The sequence below is a fragment of the Strix uralensis genome, chromosome 3, assembly GCF_047716275.1.
Source record: "Strix uralensis isolate ZFMK-TIS-50842 chromosome 3, bStrUra1, whole genome shotgun sequence".
NCBI classification, from domain to species: Eukaryota; Metazoa; Chordata; class Aves; order Strigiformes; family Strigidae; genus Strix; species Strix uralensis.
In genome coordinates this window covers 111,615,848-111,638,810 of record NC_133974.1, presented here as the reverse complement: position 1 = coordinate 111,638,810, position 22,963 = coordinate 111,615,848, and the positions used below count along the sequence as shown (strand labels likewise).

At 44.8% G+C, this 22,963-nt stretch overlaps 1 protein-coding gene across 2 annotated transcripts in view; it reads left to right on the top strand.

Annotated features, from left to right (window-relative positions):
* Nucleotides 1-5,247: 5,247 nt before the first annotated feature.
* Nucleotides 5,248-22,963, top strand: part of KCNK12 (potassium two pore domain channel subfamily K member 12) — a 30,200-nt gene continuing 12,484 nt past the window's right edge. For both annotated transcript variants that reach the window (XM_074863936.1, XM_074863937.1), the window contains exon 1: nucleotides 5,248-5,599. In XM_074863936.1, coding sequence (XP_074720037.1) covers nucleotides 5,248-5,599 — 352 coding nt within the window. The remainder of the gene's footprint in view (nucleotides 5,600-22,963) is intronic.

Genomic DNA, 22,963 nt, shown 5'->3' with positions numbered 1-22,963 from the left:
AGCAAGTGAGAACACATTAATGTGCTCAGGATGCTCAGAGCACTATACAGGATCAGGCCTTCTGAAATTGGCTATTCATCACATTTAAATGGAATGTAATTGTCAGGGCTGAATAGCTAATTAGATTATTCTCTCTCTCTCTCAGTGAGAACAGTGAAAGTGAGAAAGCGTAGTTAGATTATCACCGGGCCTCAGGAAAAATTAAAAAAAAAAAAGGCCATTGCATAACTGTTCATAAATTAGCAGGAAGAATGTAGGAATCTCTTGATTTAAACAGCAATTTTTTTCTGTTTCTCTTAAACCCATTGAAATATTCTTCTAGTAAAACCACCTTTTTAGTTAACAGCACTCCTCTTTCAATACAGTTTAGCATCCCTTAGCAGTTAGACCTACCAAGTCAAAACTTGCACATGGCTGATTCTCACCCTGACTTGATTTTGAGTTTGGGAGTACAAGAACGGGTTCCCAAAGGATTCCCAACTTTATCCCAGCTGCTTCTGCTCTGCTCTCATGAAAGCCAGAGTGCTACTGACAGAGTAACTAGGGCTTACACAGCCCAGCTACCTGATAACAGTTTCAGCCCAAGACTCAAGAGAGATCACCTCTTAGCCAATCCATGAAATGACTTGGTTTTCAACCCAGCTGGCTGCTGCAGGCAACTCGTGGCTTCAAGACCAGCTACAAGCCTGCCTAGTTTCTCTCTCCCCTCTCCAAGAGGTCACGCCGATAAAGACAGGAGAGTGTAAATGGTCATTTTGGTCGCTAGGCTGGTCTTTTGCTTCAAAACCCACAAAAGTACTCTGAGAGGGTGAGGAGACATTAGTAACATCCAAGGCTCCATTGAAACACAAACTTTTCCCCTAATACTTTGTAGTTAGTCTACTTTTCAACTGTCTCAATCTGTCATCGCGTTAACTTGGGTACCAGGAAGAACTCACCCTCCATCCCAGCGTATCCAGACTTAGAAAACTGGCATGTTCACTTAGGTTACGCATTCTGACTGAAGCCCTTGCTTACAATGCTACCAATGCTCTGATTGCATAGACTACCAATTACCTCATCGTTTCTTTTAATTACAAAGTAATACCACATCACAGACTGTCCCCTTAAATCCAGTAGGAGGTACAAGTGAGGAAGAGGACCATCTCATTGCCTGTGCAGTTTGTTGAGCATCCAGACTAAGCATAAGGCCACTCCTTGAAAAGTAATTTCCTTGGCATGCGTTACAGATCAAAGACTAAACCATATTGGGCTGTATAAAGAGCAGCATAAAAACATTTGCACGTTAATCCCAGCTGCAGTAATGCTTACAAATCCATTTGTCTTCAGTGACTGTCAAGGTAGAAAATATGTCCAGCTACTCCAAACCAGCTGTACATTTCAGGTCAGGGGCTGTATGGCATGTTTAGGTTCAAATTGTGTGAGACACTTCCAGGTAATTACTTGAGACATTTCCATGCCAGTATTGTGGAAAAAAGCTCCTAAATTACATACTTGATATTTTTTCTCAGCAGATATTCACTGCTGAGAAATGGGGACATGTACGAGTGAAGCTTGTACTGAAACCAAGAATCCAGCTGTGGAGGTCTTGCTTATCCCTGAAGTCAAAAGAAGTGGTCTTGCTAAGGTGCTTGTAAGTGACACAGCCAAACCGTGGTTGAGAATTTAAGAATTTTACTCACAAAAGAAAAAAAAAGAACTGTTCCCTTGAAAGGAATAACAGGAATGGGGCTGTTTAAGTTTTAAAATATCAAATTAAACTTTATTCTTTAATAATGAGATGTGATGTTTAGTGTTACGACCTATTTTCAGACAATAGTTTAATTAAACATTTAATGAATGCATCTCATTTCTTTGCACGAGCTTCACTCTAAACAACCAAGCTAATAATGTAAACATCACTGTTTGATTATTAAAATAATTGCTTTCACAAACACTGGCTTCCTGGCAAACAAAATGGCTGGTGCCATGCATACAATGCACCCACAGTGCAGGGGCCCAATTTTAGCATAAAATCTGATCTACCATTGACCATCAGCTTTTAAAAAAAATCTTAGGCAAATGGCTTTAAAGACGGTGATATTTTCACAAAATTTATAAAAACATCATTCATTTAACCAAACGACTGCCTTTAGAAGTTTTTCCCAAGCAGAGACGCAGCAGCAGCTTCAGGACGTTTCCCCAAACAAACTCTGGTATCTGCATCAGACTAACCAAAACCATGACCTTCCTTTAAGCCAAAGTCCTGGAGCTGTGGAGGATTTGTATCTAGCTAATGGAGTTTTGGCAAGAGTTAGTTACTTTGGAAAGGACCATACATTTTCAGCAAGACTTTAATGAAAAAAAAATAGATGGACATTTCTTTTTTTTCCCCTCTAGCTTTATAACCAAAAAAATGGAGCATTTTTGCAAAACGGTGACAAATTTTCAAGACTGTAAGTAAAAAAAAACTTAGTGAAATGAGTTGTCAAAACATTTTGAAAATCTGTCAACAGCTCTAATTCTTAGAAACCATGATTCGGTGATGCTTGAAATATTGTCTTGTCCATGCTGAAGCAGCTAAACCACATTCCTTGCTGCTTCAGCTTAGCTTTTTTTCTTTGTGGAAAGTTACTGGTATGCTTTCATATCTATTATGTGATTCTTCAAGCTAATCAGCATCCCACTTGCGTCATCCTTTCATAGGCAGGACATCTCCAGAAAGGTCACCACTGACTCCAGAGTCAGTCAGCTTCTACTGCTTGGAAAAGATTCAGTCCTGTCACCCAAGGAAATAGCCATTTTTTCAGTCTCCATCTATGGCCCAACCATCATCCATCCAAGAGGGGACAATACATGGCATGGTGAGAATATGAATTACACAAACTTTTGTAACTGTCTTCCCACTAAAAACATCATTGGCCTTTCACAGTAGGGGAAATTGCTGAGCACTCCTGAATATTGGACCCTCATTTTTTAATGTTTTCAACAGAAAAAGAAAAAGAAAAAAAAAAAAAAAAAAAAAAAAGGAACAGTCTCATTTCCCCTGCAAACACAAAGATACCAGGAATCGAAACCCCAATATCCAGCTGCAGCAACATAAGTCCTGTGTATTCAAGTAAATTGGCTTAGATTTACAGCATCTGACACAGTGGCTTGCATGTAATCATTCTTGGATTACCGGAGTGGAAATTATTTCTAACTATAGCCACTGGGACTAAATGGTCCATGTCTGACCCATTACATTAAGCCCTTGGCTATCCATGGGAGACTTCCCACTTGTTTTGATGGGCTTTTGATTAGGTCTGATATACTTTCCCTTTTTTTTTCTGTCCTGAGACCTGGTCTTACTTCCCACACCTATTGGGTTTGTGATTTATCGGTTTAATTATTTTATTTTTATTTGGTTTTAGTATTTACAATGGGACACTACTGACACTTTGAAATAGGAGCCACTTTCTTTCTTAAGGGTTGCACGTGGTACTGGTCGCCTTGAGCACAATGGGAGATCGGAAATCTTTGATACTTCTGGACACTTTCCTTCCACCTCTACTGAATAAAATGCTTTAGCACAAAAGCAGTAATGGCAAAAAGCAAAGTTTAAACGTGGCTATCAAAACTTCGTGAACGAAGTTGTTGCATTTTATCTGTGGTCTTTTCTTAGGAAGCATAGGTGCAAAGCCAAGCCATTTTCTTCACCTGGAGAATATGAACAGTCTGTTAGGAAGGGAGGAAATTCTCCCTTATTATGGATGTGGCCAGAAGATAACTGTCAGTAACATGAAATCTCAGGGCAGAGCAAAATCTCTCAGATCCAAAATAAGAAATAAATGTGTGAAGAACAGCTATGGAGAAGTCCTAGGAATGGTAAATATCCATTCGCTAAAAGGCAGCATGTAGCTACCTAGAGGCAGCAAAGATTTTCCTGTATAAAAAATATAAAATCTAGGTTAAAAAAAAAAAAAAAAAGCAAACCACAAAAACCAACCATAAACAAGGGAACAAACTCCCATCCAGGTGAGACTGACATTGGCGGTTGCAAACTGTGAGAACTATTTGCTCTTGCAAGCCCAGACCTTTCCTACACGTACTGTTGTCCCCTGTACACGTCTGCAGGACTGGCCTCGCTTCCATCCTCTTTGCAATACTTTATCAGTGTGAATTCTCTTTTTTTAAAAAAAAAACCACGAATGACATTATTTACTACAAGTCTGTAAGACTGCAGTTCTTACTGCAGCCCGACGGATAAGAAAGGCTTTAGTGTCTGTTCCAAGCCAAACAGCAAAGAAAGAATCCACTGGCTTTGGGGGGGGGGGGGGGGGAAATCACCTTTCAGACGCTAGCTAAGATTGAATGGGCATTTGGCATCGAACCCAAAATGTATCATTTTCTTGGATCTAACTTTGGGCAGCCCAGAAGCTGGAGTCAGAGCAGAAACAACGATGCGTGCACCTAGAAGTGTCTGAAATTAATTAATTAGTGCTCCACCGACCACCACCAGCTCCCTCAAAGCCAGCTCTCCCGGCACCGGGCATAGAGAGGTGGTTTTAAAGCTGGCAAACCTCCGCAAGGGCACGGGCCCCGCACACATGACGAGGGGCAGCCGCCTCTGCCGTGTCCCCGCTCCCCGGCGGGGGCCGGCCGCCGGCCGGTGCCGCGGTGCGGAGCGGAGACCGGGGAGCCGAGACCCCGGGAACGGCGGGCAGGGCCGGGCAGGGCAAGGCAGGGCCGCCCCGCCCCGCCCCGTCCCTCCCCCGGGCCGGGCGCGGCGGTACCCCGGGGGCGCGGCAGCGGCGGCGGCGCCCCGGCCCGGGCGGGCGGGCGGCGGCGGCAGCGGGGCCGGGGGAGCCTTCCCGCCGGGGATGCGGCTCCCCGGGGGCCGCGCCGCACGCTCCCGCCCTCCGCCCGCCGTCGACCGGGCGCCGCGCGGAGCCTCCGCCTCCGCCTCCCCGCGGCGGTCTCCCCCGCGGCGGGGCCGCCGCCGCCGCCGCCGCCGCCGCCGCCCCGCATGGCCAGAGCGAGCCGGCGGGGCCGCGCCGCAGCAGCCCCCGGGGCCGCGGGGCGTCGGGCTGAGGGCGGGCGGGCGAGGCCGGCGGCCCCGGGGCGCCGCCGCCAGCCGGGCGGGCAGCCCCGCCGGGGGATGACTCAGAGCCGCGGCCCCTGCAGCGAAGCCGCCGCCGCGCCGGGCTCCGCGCCGCGCCGCCCCATGCCCGCGCCCCGCGCCGGGGGCCGCCCGCCGCCCGCCGCGCCCGCCGCGCCGCGCACCGGATGATGCCCCCGCGGGGAGCGGCGGGCTCCTGCCGCCGGCGGCGCCTGGCGCCCCTCAACGAGGACAACGGGCGGTTCCTGCTGCTGGCCGCCCTCATCGCGGCGTACCTGAGCGCCGGCGCCACCGTCTTCTCGGCCCTCGAGAGCCCGTCGGAGGCGGCGGCGCAGCTCCGCTGGAACCGGACCCTCCACAACTTCAGCCGCATCTTCAACATCAGCCTGCCGGAGCTGCGCGCCTTCCTGCGGAGCTACGAGGCGGCCATGGCCGCGGGCATCCGCGTCGACGCCCTGCGGCCGCGCTGGGACTTCCCCGGCGCCTTCTACTTCGTGGGCACCGTCGTCTCCACCATAGGTGAGCGCCGCCCCGACGGCCCCGCCGCCGGGCCGCCCGCCCGGGGGATGCCGCGGCCCCGGGCCGGTCGTTATAGCGACCAAACTTTGGGGAGAGGCGCCGCCGCGTTGCTGTGGCAACCGGGCGCCTTGCAGCCTGCGGGGGGTGCGCGTCGGGCCCGCTGTCCCCCTCCCCTCCCGCCCCGGCGGGTGGCGGCCCCACCGCTCGCCCTGCGGCCGCGCCCGGCCCGGCGCAGGCAGCCGGGGACCGGCGCTGGGCTTCGCCCGGCAGCGCTGCGGGGGCCGCGGGCCCGATGACCGTCGCGGCGGCCGGTGGCCCGGGCCGGCGGCGGCGGGAGCCCCGTTCCTCCCCAGCAAACTTTCGGTGCCGGCTGCACTGTTGGGCTTCATGCGGCCCGAAGGAGCCAGCGGGGCTGATCGCCCTCCGAGCAGCCCTGCCCGCCCCCCTGCCCGCTCCCCTGCCCGCGGCGGGGTGCGCCCGAGGGCCGAAGGGCTCGTTACCGGCAGAGACGGCGCAGGGGCCGATAGGCAGCGCGCTACTGACGATGCTGAGCGATAGCCAGGCTTTCGCGGTGCCTGACCGCTGAACTTGATACTGGTTTTAACTGGTGGAAAAGTTAAGATGCGTGTGTGAATAAAGACATCAGGTGCACGAAGCCGTATGTCTTCTGGCTGTGCCGTAACATACATTCGCACTACAGCTGACTGCAGTTATTCATACGCATACGATAGGTGTTTAGGAAGAGCAGCACTTCATAAGCAAACGGGGAGTTTTGGGGGGAGGAATTTTTTTTACTCTAAACCTACCATTTTTTACTCTAAAAATTTTTTACTCTGAGCGCACCATTGAGAACTGTCGTGTGGGAGATTTACGTGAAGTAAAGCTGTGCCTATCTGCTGCTCTCAGAGTATTGTTTGAGAAATCCCGTCCCTGCGGACGCAAGATCTTACCGATTTTCTCTCTCTGCCAGTTTTTTAAGTTTTGTAACAAGCCAGTTGTCTTGGGGCTTCTGAGCACAAATGTCATGTTTTCCCTTTATTAGAGGGGAAGAAATGCACAGCTCATTATTGCGCTTACATTCATTAGGTTTGGAAAATGTTTTATCAATAGTGACTAATCTGTATAATAGAGTCGTGATGGTGACTACAGCAATGTTGTCGAGTACTGTTACTTTGTGCGTTGAATAATTCAGTTAACTTTTCAAGTACATTCAATAGTCCAGTCATTAAAACACCATTTTAATTAAGCGTTAGGCCTTCTTCGTCACAGGAGCATATGTTTTTAAGAGATCGTTATGACTGACCTGAATGGACGGACAAAAAAAGTCAGTGTATTAACAAACCCACTCTTTCCTGATACCTGCTGTAGCAAACAGAGAAATTACCAGGTGATGTGTAAATGCAGATTAATTCACTTCTCCACCAACCCTGGCTTCTCGTCTCTGTGGTTATTAAAATATAAAATGTTTCCACTTCATTTGCAAACGTTTGTTTGCATCTCCACTGTATTTGCTCCCGGGCGGAGGGAAGGAGATACTCGGTAGAGTTTTTTGGCAATTTTGACAGGTGTAAACCAAGGCTGAACCAAGAATTGTGTTTCTCATATTCCTGTAGTGCAACCCAGGGCACCACTCTCTCTTTATAGCCAATAATGTCTGCATCTCCCACATGTGAGATGGAGGCTGAAGATTGTTTCTCCCCGAGCCACAACAAAGGCTGGATTCTGTCCCCTGAGTAGTACCTTCTCTTGGCATACTGCCTGCTAGTACTTACTCCTGGATTACGTGAAGTACTTTGCGTGAGCTCAGCGAGCCTGCTGTAGAGCAAGGTCGTGCTCTGAGTGAGGAGATGCAGCAGGAGGTGGCTCGAAGCGAAGCTACGTTGTGCCTTTGGGCACCGCGAAGGCCATGGCAGAGCGGCTGTGCGGGGGGAGCCGAGCTGCACAGCCCCGGCAGGAGTCGTGTCTCCTGGAGTACCGACATCCCAAGGCTGTAGCACCCCATCCTGGCATAGCTTTTACCAGCTACGCGTACAGCTCCTGCAGATGAAGAGGAACTGCTCCCCCCACCTCAGCGCTTCTCACTCGCCTCTTCAAGATGCTGCAGCTTGTAGAGGGGCAAAGCCCACGGTGAGCTCAGCTGCTTCTCCATGGGCAAGGCTTCTTCTGCTGCACAGTTGTATTCAGTTATTATTGGTGGCTGTGATTGCCCCGCAAAAGCAAAAAAAACCCCAGTGAATTACCTAGCTGTCCCGCTAAAAGCCAGAAGCAGTACTCTTAATGAAACATACACAAAGCTGTCACAGCATCACAGTCACAGCATGGGAGAAACCAAATGGTAGGCATCAAAAATGTCACCTGGGGGAGCAGTTCCAGAGCCCTTCTTTCACGGTCCCTTTGTTCCCTCCCAGGCAGCTCATTTATATACCTGCCTAGCTGGAGTACCTTTGATTCCACTCTCAGCTCACATACCATATTGTCCTGGTTCAGAGCAATTTCACTTGCCTTCACGTCACACTTAATTGACAAGGAGAATGCTGTCTTTACTCAACTGCGCCAAGAGCTACCAGACATCTAGAGTCAAAACAGCTTGCCTTCCTCAACAACTTTGGCAGTTACATGTGTCAAAGCAACTTTATTACTCCAGCTAAACACACTCCTATCCTAGCGACGCATCGGAAAGCTTTCTTACTCACTGCCTAACAAACAGCAAGTAGGTGCCATGTCTGTCAAGGGTAAATCCCCCACAGGTTACTCAGACTTTTATCTGTAGAGGATTCCAACTGACAGAAAACACGCTGGGTCTTTTCAAGTCCTCACTCTGCTCTCACTGGTTTTAATAAAACTACTAAATCCTTCATATGTAGGCAAGGAAATACAGTCACCCAGGGACAGGGCTGCACGTTTTCCTGGGGTTTGTGTGAGCTGGACAGAGGGAGGGAGCATCCTTCTATGAACACAAGGGTTAGGCACAGTCAGGCTTGGAGAAAACTGCTCCATCCACCCTCCTTAAGCAGGGCCTTAGCAGAGCTGAGCAGCTCCTCTGTTAGGGGCTTTGCTGTACTTTCCCGGCTGCAGTTCTGCATCTTCCCTAATTACACAGGGACGCAATCAAACCCTCTGAGCGAGAAACACGTTAGTGGGGTCTTTAAGAAATGGGAGAGAGTCAAAATGACATGTTAAGCCTAATCTTAAAGCATTTTCCTGAATAGCCCACAAAGCGAGTGGCTTACAGTCCATAAAACAGTCTCTTGATAGCACTCTGGGCATTCATTTTTTTTATTGCATTGTTTGTGGTTGAATAATGAAACGCTGAGTCTATTTTTCATTAGTCACCACAATTTTCAGAGCTATGTAAGAAAATTCTTCAGTTTAGTTTCTGATTGTTTGCTGTCAGTCTACACCGTTTATTCAGTCATTATTTTGCACTCCAAAAGGTACTTTTTTGTAGGCAATTATTGTTCATATTTCTTTAAGGAGCAACTAGGTGAAATTTACTCTTGATTCATTGGTCTAACTGGCAGTAGACTTTGTTTTTCAGTTGAGTTCCTTCCTTCCTTCCCCAAATGCAAATCACAAATAGTTCTCGGCACTTTGTTCGAGACTGAAAGCAAAGCATAACTCAGACCAGTTTTTTTCCTGGTAAAATGTTGCAGAGTACAGCATAATTGGTCATAGCTTTCTCCATATTCTAGGAGCACAGATTCATTCTGCCTAGCACATAAGGCATCTCTGGGATGCCCGAAGCTCTGGTTTTCTGACTCAGTCCATGAGTCTAGACTTTGTACCCAGGTATTTTTCCTACATTAAATGTTAGAATAAACACTAGGTGCCTATCTAGTAAAACATATTGAGACATTGACTTACTAAATTTGGATTTTAAGCTTCTTAATGTAAGTACATGTTTCAAAAATCAAGTGATACAATTGCTTTATAGAAATCCATACCAGACGTTAAAAAATGAGGTCAAAAGAAGTACTCCAGTATGTAAAAGTGATTTTTCAACATAATATTTTTAAAAAGCACCCTTACTCTGGGTGGATTGTGTTGGGATGGAACATGTCTGGGTTACTTACAGGTGCTTGAGAAGGGCCCCTGGGAAGAAAAGGTGCAAAGATCTTCCCTCTGTACAGCTGTGAGAGGGTTACAGGTGTTTAGGGCACAGTGTGTAAGTGTGAGTGGGACTGTTCATCCCTTCCTTATCCCTGACTATCCTGTTAAATGTCTCAATATTCATGTGGGCTGGCAGCTCCACCCAAAGAGATGGGGCATGCTCTGCTCTTATCTCAAAGAGATAAGGCACAGCCCTGCTGTGCGGTGAGAGACGGGACTTTGAAACCACATGAAGAAAGGCAACGTAGTGAGAGACATAACATTTGGTATTTTCTGCCAGCTAACTAGTTCCCGGTCACTGCTCTCTCCTTGCGTAGGATGTTGCCTGGGTTAGACCCTCTCTGGGTCCTCTGTAGGGTCCCAGCATACCCAGCACATCATTTCTGCTTGTGCTCCACAACCTAGCCACCATAACCACTCATTCTAAAATATCCTCTGGCTCTGTGTCATAGTCTTTTGAGAAAATCTGGAGGTCCAGATGTGCCAAAGGCAATAATTCAGTGGAAGTGATGTGCAAAAGACCGTTGGACAGCTCAGCAAGTGCATGGTCAGATGTTGGACTGCACTGCTGGAAGCCAGGGAGCGAGCCTGCCGAGAGCAGGCACTTCACATGGTAATTTGGCAAGAAATTCCACAAATAACGGAGATGGTCTGAAGGCTTTGAGGGGGAAATGTATTTGTCCTGTCTTCTTCAGCGCTGTATTTCAGGATATGAATATTTGCTGCAGCTGGGGAAGGTTCTGGCTCTCTGCTCTCCATGATTGCAATTTCACTGTCTACATGGCCAACACAAACCAAAGGGCGACAGTCAAACCAGAGTGTGCACCTGATTAGCATCAGTGTTATGCTTTCTCAGGGCTCTGCAATTCTCTGAGGCTTGTACAGGCAGCTTTTGCAGAGGGTTCGAATTAGGGGACAGTTACCTCCAGAATTGTCTTTCCTGAAGTTAAAAAGTAACCAAACAAAAACCAAATCAGAAAGCAGTTGGAAGACCAAACAGTATTACTAAGCTGCAGTGTCAGGTTATTTGTCTTTGCCATCCTATACACGGTCTGCAGCCAGCATGGGGGCGTGTTTCAGCTTGGTGCTGTGGCCAGATCTGACTCCTTAGGTGTGTGTGATGTTTTGATCACTGTGCTGGTGGATTTCCGACAGCTATTTTCTCACTTGAGTAGTCTCGATAAAGAATGGAGAGCAAGAGGCTCAGAGGTCAGCAGGTCAGCGGTCAGCATATATCTGTGGAGAGAAGGGATCCTACAGTGGTTTTCCTCAGATGAAGACCTGGCACCACAGCAATGTTTTCTACTTGCCATAGCTGCACGTATTAAATTCTTCGGGTACCACTGATAGGAATTTCCTAAATGTGTGGGCATAGGTTGTGTTCTCTGAGCAGAGAAGTAATCTAAATCACAGCTTGTCTTCTTGCAGTTGAGAGCAACTACAGGAAGCTTTACTTGGAGTACATCCATGTAATTACTCAGGTGACTTGAGGTGGCCCCACTGAAGGGTTGTGATGAAATAATTTTGATCCTACATTTGTTGGTTTTTTTATCCTAGAAGGTGGGAGGGAAGAACCCCGGTGCTTTAAATAAAGCCCTTTTAAAAAGAAAAAAGTTTTCTGAAAATAATATTTTAATCAGCCCCAGTACTGCTTAGGGTTTACCTGCCCCTGTAGGGTTATACTAGACCCAGAAAATGAAGCTATTACTGTGCTTCAGTCATCTATACTGCGTGATTTCTACAGAACACATCATCTCAGATTACTTAATCTAAGAGTTTCAGAGGTTTCTTAAATATTAAACCCTAGCTATGAAACCAGATGTTTCAAAACACTTAACATCAGCACAAAGGAGATCTAATTGTTGTTTTACAGCTGGCGGAGTTAAGTCAAGGACAACAGAATTGCACTTCTTTTTGCTGTGGCTGTGGAGTTCGGGGTGCTCAGCTGGAGCACCGAAACCTGGCATCTCCGAACTGAATGTCAAGCACCACAGCATCTCAGAGCAGTCACCCATAGAACAAAGCCTGTCTGTAACATCAGGGAATAAAGAATTTGCCCAGCATCACATGAGATATGGTCCCACATCTCAGAAGTCAGGGGAAGTTTTATATTGACTTACTGTGTGATAGTTCAGGTTTGAAACAAAGACAAACTGGAGTTTGTAATCAAGGATTCTCCATTTTTGCACCTTCAGGGTCCCTCTAACTCGAGTAACTGAAGCAGCAATGTCTACTTAGTGGGTTACTGAGCAGAATCCTGCTTAGCATGACATTCAGTTTGGTCTTCAGTGATAGTCCTGCTGGGCAGCAAATACCCGTGTTTCGGTTCCCTGTGCATTTACAAGAGCTTGGAGATGTGATTGCAAACCAAATGCTGGTGGGCCAGAATACCGCTTGGACAGCTCTCCATCCGTGGGGGTGACACACATGTCTCCAGCCAGTCGGTCTTTATTACTAAGCAACCTCCCCGTAAACCAGTTACCGCCCCTGCAATAGCAGTGAGAGATTGTAATTGCTGGGCTTACCAGCTGCCCTCTTTGCTGCAGGCTCATAAATCCACATCCTACCTGAAATCCTGTGTTCCCATGGAGCCTGGCCAGGCCCTGGCCTCTGCCCTCCCCCTTTGCTGTCCTGGGGATATTCCCCCTTTCCTTCTCTTACAGCTTATCTAATGCTCCCTGGTCACCTACCTTTCCTGGGCACTCTTAATTTCTCCAGCTTCTGCTGCCTGCCTCCCAATTAGCATGCCCTCCTCTACTGATGGTTTGTTTGCTTGATTAAATTTTGAATATTTGTTTGATGTCTTTGCAGTCTTTCAAGTTAATAACTACCAGAGAAGTCAAAAGTAAAGCTTTACAGTTTCTTTCTGTTCATCATCGCACCTGTCCCTCTTCCCTAGTGTTAATCCTGCTATTGACCCTCATTTCTTTTTTCAGTCTAACTATTTCTTACTTCTCTGATAGTCTTCAATTTGACACAGACCATACATACTTCATCATTTTTTCTCACTTCTAGTGATGGGTCATCTTTGCAAGCACGCCGTCTTGCTTCTGTGCAAACTTTAATTGCTCTTCACGGTGGAGAGAGGAGGAAAACCATTATAGGATAGATCTGTTGGCAGTTAATGTAACAATATCCACTCCTGGTGCTGTGCTGGAAAATACAACGTCATTTCTTTTATTTTAATGAATGCAGTATTACCTTACCTTTGCGGCTGTTGAAGTCAATCAGAATTTTACCTCTTGCCATAGTAGCGTCAGGGTTAGAACAACAGAAAACCAACTTGGAACATTTCATCTACAATTTTTGTTGTGAAAACAGCTTGCCATTATTGGAAACATAGCCTGTACCCATGATCCGTATGAGTCTTGCTTACCTTTATCAAAAGGAACAGTTTTCATAGTGTGTCAGCACCAAGCGCATATCTGAGTGCATTTTGGGAGAAAACGGGTGAGGACAAAAAATTAGGGTTCGTACTGGTGAACATTTGAAACATGAAAGTCCTCCTGAGTGCAATAAATCTCAGAAGTGATAATAAAACCTTTCGTGAATAGAAACACTTAAGTAACAAACAGAATTATAATGTAAGGGGCAATTGCATAGCAATCCAGACAAATCAAATATGTTTAATTTTAATTCTCCTCAATAGCCTGCTTCTGCTGAAGTCAGTAATAGACCAGTCTACAGAGCTTTAGGAAATCCCATGTTACTCATTTTATTGGCACGCTAGGTTTATAAAACAAATGTAGGTCTGATGTTGCCAGCACTTGCCATTACTTAAGTAACAGATCTCCCTGAGCTCAGTGGGGCTGTTGATTGCAATGGGTGGTACACCTAGCTATAGACATCAGAAGGTTTCAATGCAATCTCTCTTGAATCAAATGAGAAGTAGAATGAAAATTAAATCTAATTGCATTTGATGAGGCAAAGCATTAGCAGCCTTTTCAAGTAATTAAAACTTTGGTGTGGAATAAGATAAGAAATTGAACAATTTGATGTTAACGTATGGGATTACTTATATGGGTGAGACACTGCTATTGTTCGTGTTTAAAAATCCATAGTAAGTGCTCCTTACTATTTGATGAAAAAAGCATTAATACCTTCATAACAATTGTAGCCTCACAGTGATTCCTCAATGAATTTTAACCTTTTTGAGCTTGTACCACTGCAGCTTCTTCCCCTTTAGAAATGATGGGCTAAATGTTCACATTCATTCCCAAGTGTTATGCAAGCAAATTTAATCACGGCAGAAACAGCAACTAGGGGGAATTTGCCCACGTTAGAACTGGGTGAGAAACTAATTAAGTAAATTTCAACTAAAAAGAAAAACAGATAAAATCCTTTTGGTTGTTCATTATTGAATATTCCATCATCTCTTTGCTCAGACTAAGTATTGTGCAAGCAGTATATCTCCAGAGGATAAACAAAAAAATACAGTCTCATTCGTGCTCAACGTGTATGGAGTCAAGTCTACTTTAAACCCTTTGGGGCTGGAAATGACTGTGGTGTAAAGATCCTAAATCCAAATCGTGATTTTAATGAGAGGGACAGAAAGAAACTGTTTGATAAAATTATGTCCATTTACAAAAACTGCTACTGGCAGAACTGTGAGGACCAGGAAAATTTCAGATAAAATCAGAAGCTCAAAATGACCTTGATAAAGTGGCAAAGTTGTTCAGTATCATTAAATTTAAAAGTAGTCAAGGGAAATGCATACTAAGGAAGGAAGAGTTAAATGCAGAAGTAGAAAATGAGAAATAACTGGTTAGTCAGCAGTCCTGTCACCCTCTATTTCTATTACAGTTACTTAAAATTAGGTCTTTGTGCCTTTGTGAATGAATTAAAAGAGCTGCCCAAGCAAAAAGATGCTTGAGAATTTACTTCTTTGCTTTCAGCTGGAACTTCTTGAAATAAGGGACTCATGAAGGCATACTTAAACCATTGAGAAGTTGAGGTTTATCAGAGTTTTTTCATTAAATTGTAACTGTAGACATTTGTACAGAGATTTGGAAAAAACCTGGCCAAATGGTGGAAAAGATGTTTGTATGTTTAGGGTCTTTTTATCCTTATAGGCTAACTCTTTGTAAAGCAGAAGAGCTGAGACAGCTATCAAGAAATAGATGTTCTCTGAATACCTACCTACACAAAAAACAGTGGCAGCAGAAAAATATGCTGCAAGTCTATTGTTTAATCCAGTCTAAAGATAAGTCAGTGATTTAACCATTTGACAGCCTTTCCCATCTGTAAGGCTTAGAAAGCCCAGAAGCGACATCTTGTTTTGTCAGACTTGCCATGTGGGGAAGTATGACATATGCCCAAGATCATTTGTGAAATTCAGATAACGCTATTTCTTAGCCTGAAAGGAGAAGTATTGTGAGATGTACTGGCACTGGAGTGGCAGTACATGTGCAGGTATTCTTCTGAAGCCCATAATATCTCAAGAATATAACAAAATTTGGATGCTATTATTCTTTTTTTCTTGCAGTTCAGAAAAAAAATTTTTGCACAACCTTGGGTCTACTCAGGCATCTGAAATGCAACTACAAGTTTCAATAAACAGCAAAAGCAGGTGTGAACGCTAATGTTTGAAACACTTCATTTGAAATGACAGGGCATAAGCTTTTTCCTGTTAGGGTGTTGCTTAGATACACAATTATCCACATAAAAAAACATTCTCAAAACCATAGGAAAATAAGAGTGGAAGCAGTTTTAAAGGATGAAAAATTAAGATTGCAAGAGAAATCGACTTTTGAAAACACTGTTCACATGGAGTAATATCATCAGCTACATGAAGACTGTAGGAAGGAAGGTCAGAGGAGGTGGCAGTGTATGACTTCAGATATTGAACCCATCTCAAGAGAGAGAGGAATTGGCCACTGTTGGGGTCCATGAGCTATACCTTCGTGTATCTCTGTAGTTACTGAAACGGACCTTATGTATTTCTTGGTTATCATGCTTTTGTTTTCTGCAGATTTTTGAAAATACTCTAAATTCAGGGATGTTTCCTCTGTCTGATAGTGTCTCAGAAACTTCTGTATTTTAGCTGAGGCAGTGCAGTAAGCCAAGGCAGATGCTTCTGCACGCAACCTGGAATGTGAGCAGGGGTTTGGTATGGCCCCGACAGCTGTTAATGGAAGATTTTGAAGACCCTTAGCCTCTAGTGTAAAGAAGAGTTCTTCCACAGTAATATACTTAAATGTTGGGGTCACCATTAGCCGGGGTCCTTATTTCTCCATGCGGGAACAGAAACGACGCAACACCAGTGTGATGATCAGGTCGTCCATCTTTTTTATTTTTCCTTTTCTGGTTACATTTATATTCTACTAAGTTCCGTACACGCACTCATCTATCTTCTAATAGGCTACAGGTCATCTACACGCGCTGTTCACGCGCCTCTACAAGCATTTGCATTGGTTAATTGCAATTAGCACATAAAGCCCAAAACTTGCCAAAACTCCCTTATCTCATACCCTGTTTTGCTCAGACTTATGTGCTTTTGCTGACCACAGGTGTTTCTCACTTATCTGCTATCTTGTGTGTTTTTGCCAGCCTTATTTTGCTGGCCTTGTCTTCGTCCTTGCATTCTTCTGTCTGCACTAACTTTCTCCCAGCGCGGCCCAGACTCCTACACTTAAACAACTGAGGAGCCTGTGGGCTCAATTTTTCCGTTAACACTACCACGATTTCAGAAAGGATTGTAGCAAAATGGTTTCCCCCAGCTGTTAGGATAAGGAAAGAAAACAAACCAGAGATAGGACCCTGCAATCATCAGGTGTGGAGACAGCCACGAGACTCAGCTCTGGACTAGCTTAGGTCAATTCACAAGGGGACAGGCTGCAACCAAAAGAAGGAGCATCCTGCTTTCATCCCCTTTTTCTGGAAGTCTTCCTTTGTGAGGTGGTTTAGCACTAATTTAGCCAACACTAACCCATATTCTTTCTGTTTTAACAAGCCGTTAGAGCACCCCCGCTGTGCCAAGGGACAGAGTAAATGACAAAACAAGAGGGGGTTTAGTATCATCTTGCTTAAGATTTGCCCAAGAAAGGTAGCATAAAATGAAGAAAATAGTTTCAGTCTTGATTTTTATGACTATAAACCACAGTCTGGCCTCAAGAGTTTAGCAGAGAAGAAGACTGTATTATTTATAAGAGCAATAAAACCTGAATCATTGGAAGAAAGTTTATTTATGAACAAGATGTTAATAGGGAAGGAAGATCATCGTGCCACAGGACACCTCCACCCCTTTACATTTGAGAGTCAGCAAGAACAATGCCAGCTTGTAGGTCTTGACTTTTATTTTCTTTGTATAGTTTGCATTCATACTCTTCCGATTTTCATCCTTCTCTGAGCTTCATTCTCTGTCGTCTCCTTTTAGGAGAGGGCCCCTGCCCCTCGTTAGAAGCTGTGTTCTGGATTAACCAGAAAACCCAAACATAAGCTTGCCAAAGATATTGAGCCTCAAGCCCGTGACGCTCCCCATGTGTTCCCTCTACAGGGGGGCTGCTTAGAAAGACCTCGGACCAGAGCTGCTGCTCAGCTGGTGATGCTGGTAGCTTGGCACAAGTCTGTCCCCATTTGCTTGTACAAGGTGCATAGAAGAACAGCCAACTCCAGCCAGGGTACCATAAAACATGATTTACAGACACTTCTTCTTCCTTGGCTTGGTTCTGCGCCAAAGCAGCTTGGCCAGACCAGATGATCAGCCTCCTTCTGTATTTATTGGGCTATGTCTCTGTGGTAAGGGCATTTGGTAGTGAGTAGTGTTCAGTTAGTCGTTGGTATGCACCTTCTTCTCACGCTGTACACAGAAAGGGCAACGTGCGCTATAACTCAGAAAAAGAGCTTGTCTTCTTCTGCTAAATGAATAGAGCAAGAGTACTGCTGCTGCCTGGTAAAGCTGAAGGCCCAGCACTTCTCTTTTTAAGGGTCATTTACTAAAAAGATAGGCCACTTGAGCTGATAAATATGCCTGCTAAGAACTCACTAGAAATTGAAGATCTTTCCTGGAAAGCTCAACTAGAAGGTGTCAGCATAGAAAAATGCACTTGGGAAACCTGCTGCGAGGAGGAGAAGGTAAACATACATGAGCAGCCAGGTTTTGAGGAGGTTATTCCTCTCCCCTTTCCTGGGGGATCTTAAGGGGTAGCCCTAATGCCTTAGACCCCTGTCAAAGTGGTAACACTTGAGGTTTCTGAGAAGAAACCTCACCCTTACGCCTTTCAGGTCCAGCATATCCTTCACCCAGCATATCACCTTCACGTATTTGCGTTGTTCCAGCTCTGTCACATAGGACACCTTCTCCGTAGGGCTTGGGGTCCCCTCCTCACCTGCCTGCTGACGTGGACAGGTATCAGCCACACATGGCAGCGCCTGCACGTGCAAATACTCTGCATCCAGGGTCAGGCTTCATATTCCCATCTTCAGGGAATTTCACAAGACAGAGGTTTCCTTGCAGTTTCTTAGCCTCTGACTGTCTGACCTGTCCTCTTTTTAGCAGAGGAAATCCTTCACCACCTTCTGCCCTCCACAATTTCCTCTCCAGAGCATCAGAGTCCCCTCTTCAGTCCCAGGATCACAGCCACCACTGCCTCTGGTTGCCTCCACAGCCCCCTCTCCATCACACTGCTCCCTGCTGCAGGTGCCTCTTGCCCTGTTCCGGTGGGGCAGCCCCTCACGACATCCTGCTGCTCTCCAGGGGTGCCCGTGGGAGTGCAAACCCCTCGCCCACAAGCAGGAATCAGAGGTTGCCAGAGGAGCTGAGGAGTCCCAGCATCTCTGCCCTGATGGAGCTGCCCTGCCACCTCCCAGCCCCAGACACAAGGTGCTGCTGCCCAGCCCTGTCTCATCCTCACCTGAGTCACGAGTGGACATAATTTGTCATTCACCTCTACAGGAAAATATTGTTACCTCTCAGTCTCTGTCTATACCCTTCACATGGACCTGGTAACTAACAACTATTTATTAGCTTTACCTTTTAGTTATTTTATGTCATGGTTGCCAGTTTAATCACTTTTTTTTTCAAGGAAGCTTTAGATTATTTTAGGCTGACAATTCTATTAACTCTTTTAAAAAACAGTGTACTTTAAAAAGGAATTAAAATGTGGCCATGACATTTTAGGCTGTGATTCAAATCACAGCCAGCAGAGAAATGCTGAGGCTGATCAATTCTGGTGTTCCCTGATGTTATGTGTAGCAGCACTTTGAATAACCAATAACCTGATCACAGTTGTCTGTAAACAGATTAAAATTGGTACTGTGGAAAGCCTCTAATAATTGCCTTCAGCTCCTTGATGTTCAATTCCTTAATGTTCAATTAATCGTCTCCTGGCTCTATTCTGCCAGCGTGGCTCCTTTTGAGTAGCAGTTGTCTCAAACACCTGACTCACATTTCACTGGTGGAGATGTAACAAGGAGCAACAGTGGTGACCTGGGTTGTTTTTAACTATGTTCATAGAGCTTATCATGGTTGCTCTTTCATGTCACAGAATAGACTGGACATCTTTTCCCACAGTCTCTGGTGGATTGGGTGCATGTATGCACATTTTAATGTACTGAGCAGTCATAGGAGTTAGGAAAAAAAAAAAAGACCTGGTTGAGCCCACCCTGGTTCACAAAGCAAATTTACAGGACTTCTATTTACTGTAGGCTTTGGGGAGAACAAGTCCATGTTAGAAGAATGTTGTTAAAATAACAACAAAGTTAGGAAATGCTAGAAACAGCCTGCTTATTCAACTGGAAGTGGTATATATATTACCAAGGATGGATGGATGGATGGATGGATAGATAGATAGATAGATAGATAGATAGATAGATAGATAGATAGATAGATAGGTTGGTTGGTTGGTTGGTTGGTTGGTTGGTTGGTTGGTTGGTTGGTTATGGGAGTTAGTCCTTAGTTGCATAGTCACTCAGTATTTTCTCCGTGGGCTGTCTGCTCCAGTACATGGGTCACCAAGGACTGCAAGCTTGTCTATGATACAGGTTAGGCCAGCCCTAAAAACTGCAGTGGTATCTCATGTCTTCAGATGTAGCATAGATCTAACTTGAAGTGTCTTAATGCACAGAGTGCTGGACAGACTGCTACTGTTCAGGAGCTCTGTTTCCACATAGTAATCTAAATAAGATCAAATGTGATTGTACAGCAATTTTGATATTAAAGGTTCTTGTAATGGGAAAGCTCTAAAAAAATTTACTGTTTGAGCCCAAGGGGGGGGGGGGTGGGGGGGAGTATTTTAATAAAGCTGGCTGACCGATATGTTAAAGTGAAAGCAAGTTTTTAACTTGTAGTCTGAAAATGTAAAGCCAGGTGGAAAACCTGCCTCGTAGTGTTCTCACTCCTTGGGTAAAAGCACTGGATGCGGCAGAAGGTTCCCATCTGCGGCAGTTTTGTCGGCTCTGAGCTGTGACCCTGTATCCAAGGCAACTGTTTCTGGATGTTAGGTGGTAAGGAGCTATAGAATAAATGAGAGGTAGTTGTGAAATATACAGGTATGACTCTATCAGGGGCAATAATGATGAAATGCTAACAGGTGGAAAAGGGGTTGAAGGGAGCACCGGAACCCAAATATGGGATTCAGAATATGATATTTTGTTCCTTGATACAGTATATGTGTTAGTCAGTAAAGACCGACCAAGACTGTTGGAAAGCCATGAAGTAAAGCAAGTGTAGAACAGACACAAAACAAAATTGGTTGCTCTTAGTTTATCTGTCTGTGTTCTGTAACTCCCATCTCCTGGGGACCAGTCCTGTAAGAGCTTAGTCTTTACATTGCAAGAACTTCTTTCCCTCTGGAAGCAGCATTCTAGTTATAAGGGGTTTTGTTTATTTCTTTATTTGTTTAAAAAGTTATATTCAACAATTTTAGTTTCTCTTGATCCCTTTAAATATAACTGCATTATAGTTATATAATGGTATAGAGGTGATGCTACTCTCATGATCTAAGTGCTGTTACACTGCGGGATTTAAAATACTTGCTCAGTTGTGCTGACTAGTTGTATGAACCAAGTCCCATGGCAGGGCACCTGCATAAGAAGGACTGAGGGGCTGGCTGAAAGAGGCAGGGACACATGATGCCATGATAAAGGCTGGAAGACTGACTTGTGTTCAGTTTTCGAGGTGACCAAAACTTTCTTCCATCTCTGGGTAAAATCATCTTCACTGGAAAACTGTCATCTCCTTTAATCTCAAAATATAATAAGACAAGGTAATTGCCAAACCAACTGGCCTGAGAGAAGAGCTCACCGGTAATAAAGCTGGTATTCCTTTTTGTCTTCTGGCATCAACCATCTCTTTTACCCATAAGAAAATGGGTAAAAGAAAAGAAAGCAAAAGCAAACAGGAAGCATATCACAAGTTTGTCCAGTTGCACTACCTCTTGAATCCATCACCAGTTTAAGTAAATTAAAAATCCAGATGAGCAGAATAGTAACCACAAAACCTGTTATGCAAGTCAGGATGAGGGACTCATTAATTGCCAGCACTTACCCATGAGACACTGCTGAAGTATAAGTCTTATCTGAGTTTTTATCAACTCAACTCTAATTGTTTGTTTGAGAAGTATCAAACAGCTGAAATTAAAGCTGCCATAGAGTTTATATCTGAAGTGATGGATCACAGTGGGGCAGAATTAGCATGAGAGAGGTTGGCATATGGTGTCTGAGCCACAGAGAATCAACCCCAAGGTACCTGTACAATATGTGTCATGGCCATGAAAAATGCAAAGCACCGTTGTGCTTCTTTCCTTGTACTGTTTGAAAAGCACAGGCAGTTCTGGATGAATTTGTTTCATCCAGGCGTCATGATGTACTTAGCCTTGAGCAGGGGCTGAGCTCAGAGATGTTGTACAGAACATGCCAGGACTAACCCCTCATGGTCCAGGCGGTGCCAAAGGGACAAACACAGCTAATGAAGGAAGACCCTGTATGAAGAGTACATGAGTGTACTTCTATGTACTAGCTGTTTACCTGAAATGACTGTGTTTGCCTGGTCTTTTTGCCTGTGTTTCTTAGCACTCTTGTTGCTGTGATGGGTCCTTTCACCTTGCATAGCTACATACTGAGTTTTGGTAACATTATGCTTCAGAAAATCTTGCTTAAACAAACGGCATCAAAAATATAAAACTTCACCACCTCTCATGAATGATCACCATAAAATACTAAAAAGCTTCAGCACATTTACAACTTGATCCAAGCTGTATTAATAAATGTGTCTAGCCATATGTGTGACAATAAACCCATTTATTTTGATGGTGATGTTCACGTGCTTGGTGTGAAGCACATGTTTAAATGCTTTGCTGACAAGGCATGGGCGAACAGATGCCTTCTCCATAGCTAGCTGGCCATGTATCGCTAGCTGGCAACCACAACAGGCTCCCCAGCTTCTTCTGGGGAGCAGGCACTAGTGGATATTCATCATCAAATGAGAAGGCTCCCACGAGCAGCCAGCCCAGCCCAGATAACAGTGTCACCCCACAGAGGAAGAGGAACTGAGAAGAGCTTCCCAGTCACTCATGTTAATCCTGGGACCCCAAGGCAGGCTTTGTGAGATCAGCTCAAAGATGCTCTTTTAGCATGACAAAATGGAGAGACCGTGGGTCCAGAAAACAAAATTTAATGACCTCTTCAGTAGTTTTTTAATTTTCTGATAATACTCTGCAAGTTTTCCCCTGTGTTTTACAGAAAAGACTGTTTCTACTGTGAAGATACTAATGATGCAGTATAGTCCAAATTGCTGACACACAGATGTTTCCAAGCATGCCAAATCTGTTGTGAAAGTAGACCACCTCTTTCCTCTTGCACCTTCATGTCATTGAAAAGATATTTCCAAGTTTATTTGTCAGAAGCATCTACATTCTTTTATCAACAAATGCAAAGTTCTGTATCATTGAAGTACAAAAGTAGCACAAATAAATTACCTAGAAAAATACAGCCATTGCAAAAATATATCAATAGATTTCAAGCAGCAATCTCAACTCATTATACGTAGGAAATATTTTCCTGTTGCTGTTTAAAGGTGAGTCATGATAATAAAGTGGATTTAATGATTTCATTATGCTCTGTGCTAAAAGTACATCATTTTTCTTTGCAACCTTTCACTCATGTGGTCTGATCTTGATATTTACCTCCCTGAATATGATACTTGCTCAGCATTTTTGTGGAACAGTAAGGTAAAGAAATTTCAGCATGTGGATTTTTGACAAACCATTCATTTAAATTATATGTGGTTATTTATTCATGGGACAAGAGCAGTCACCT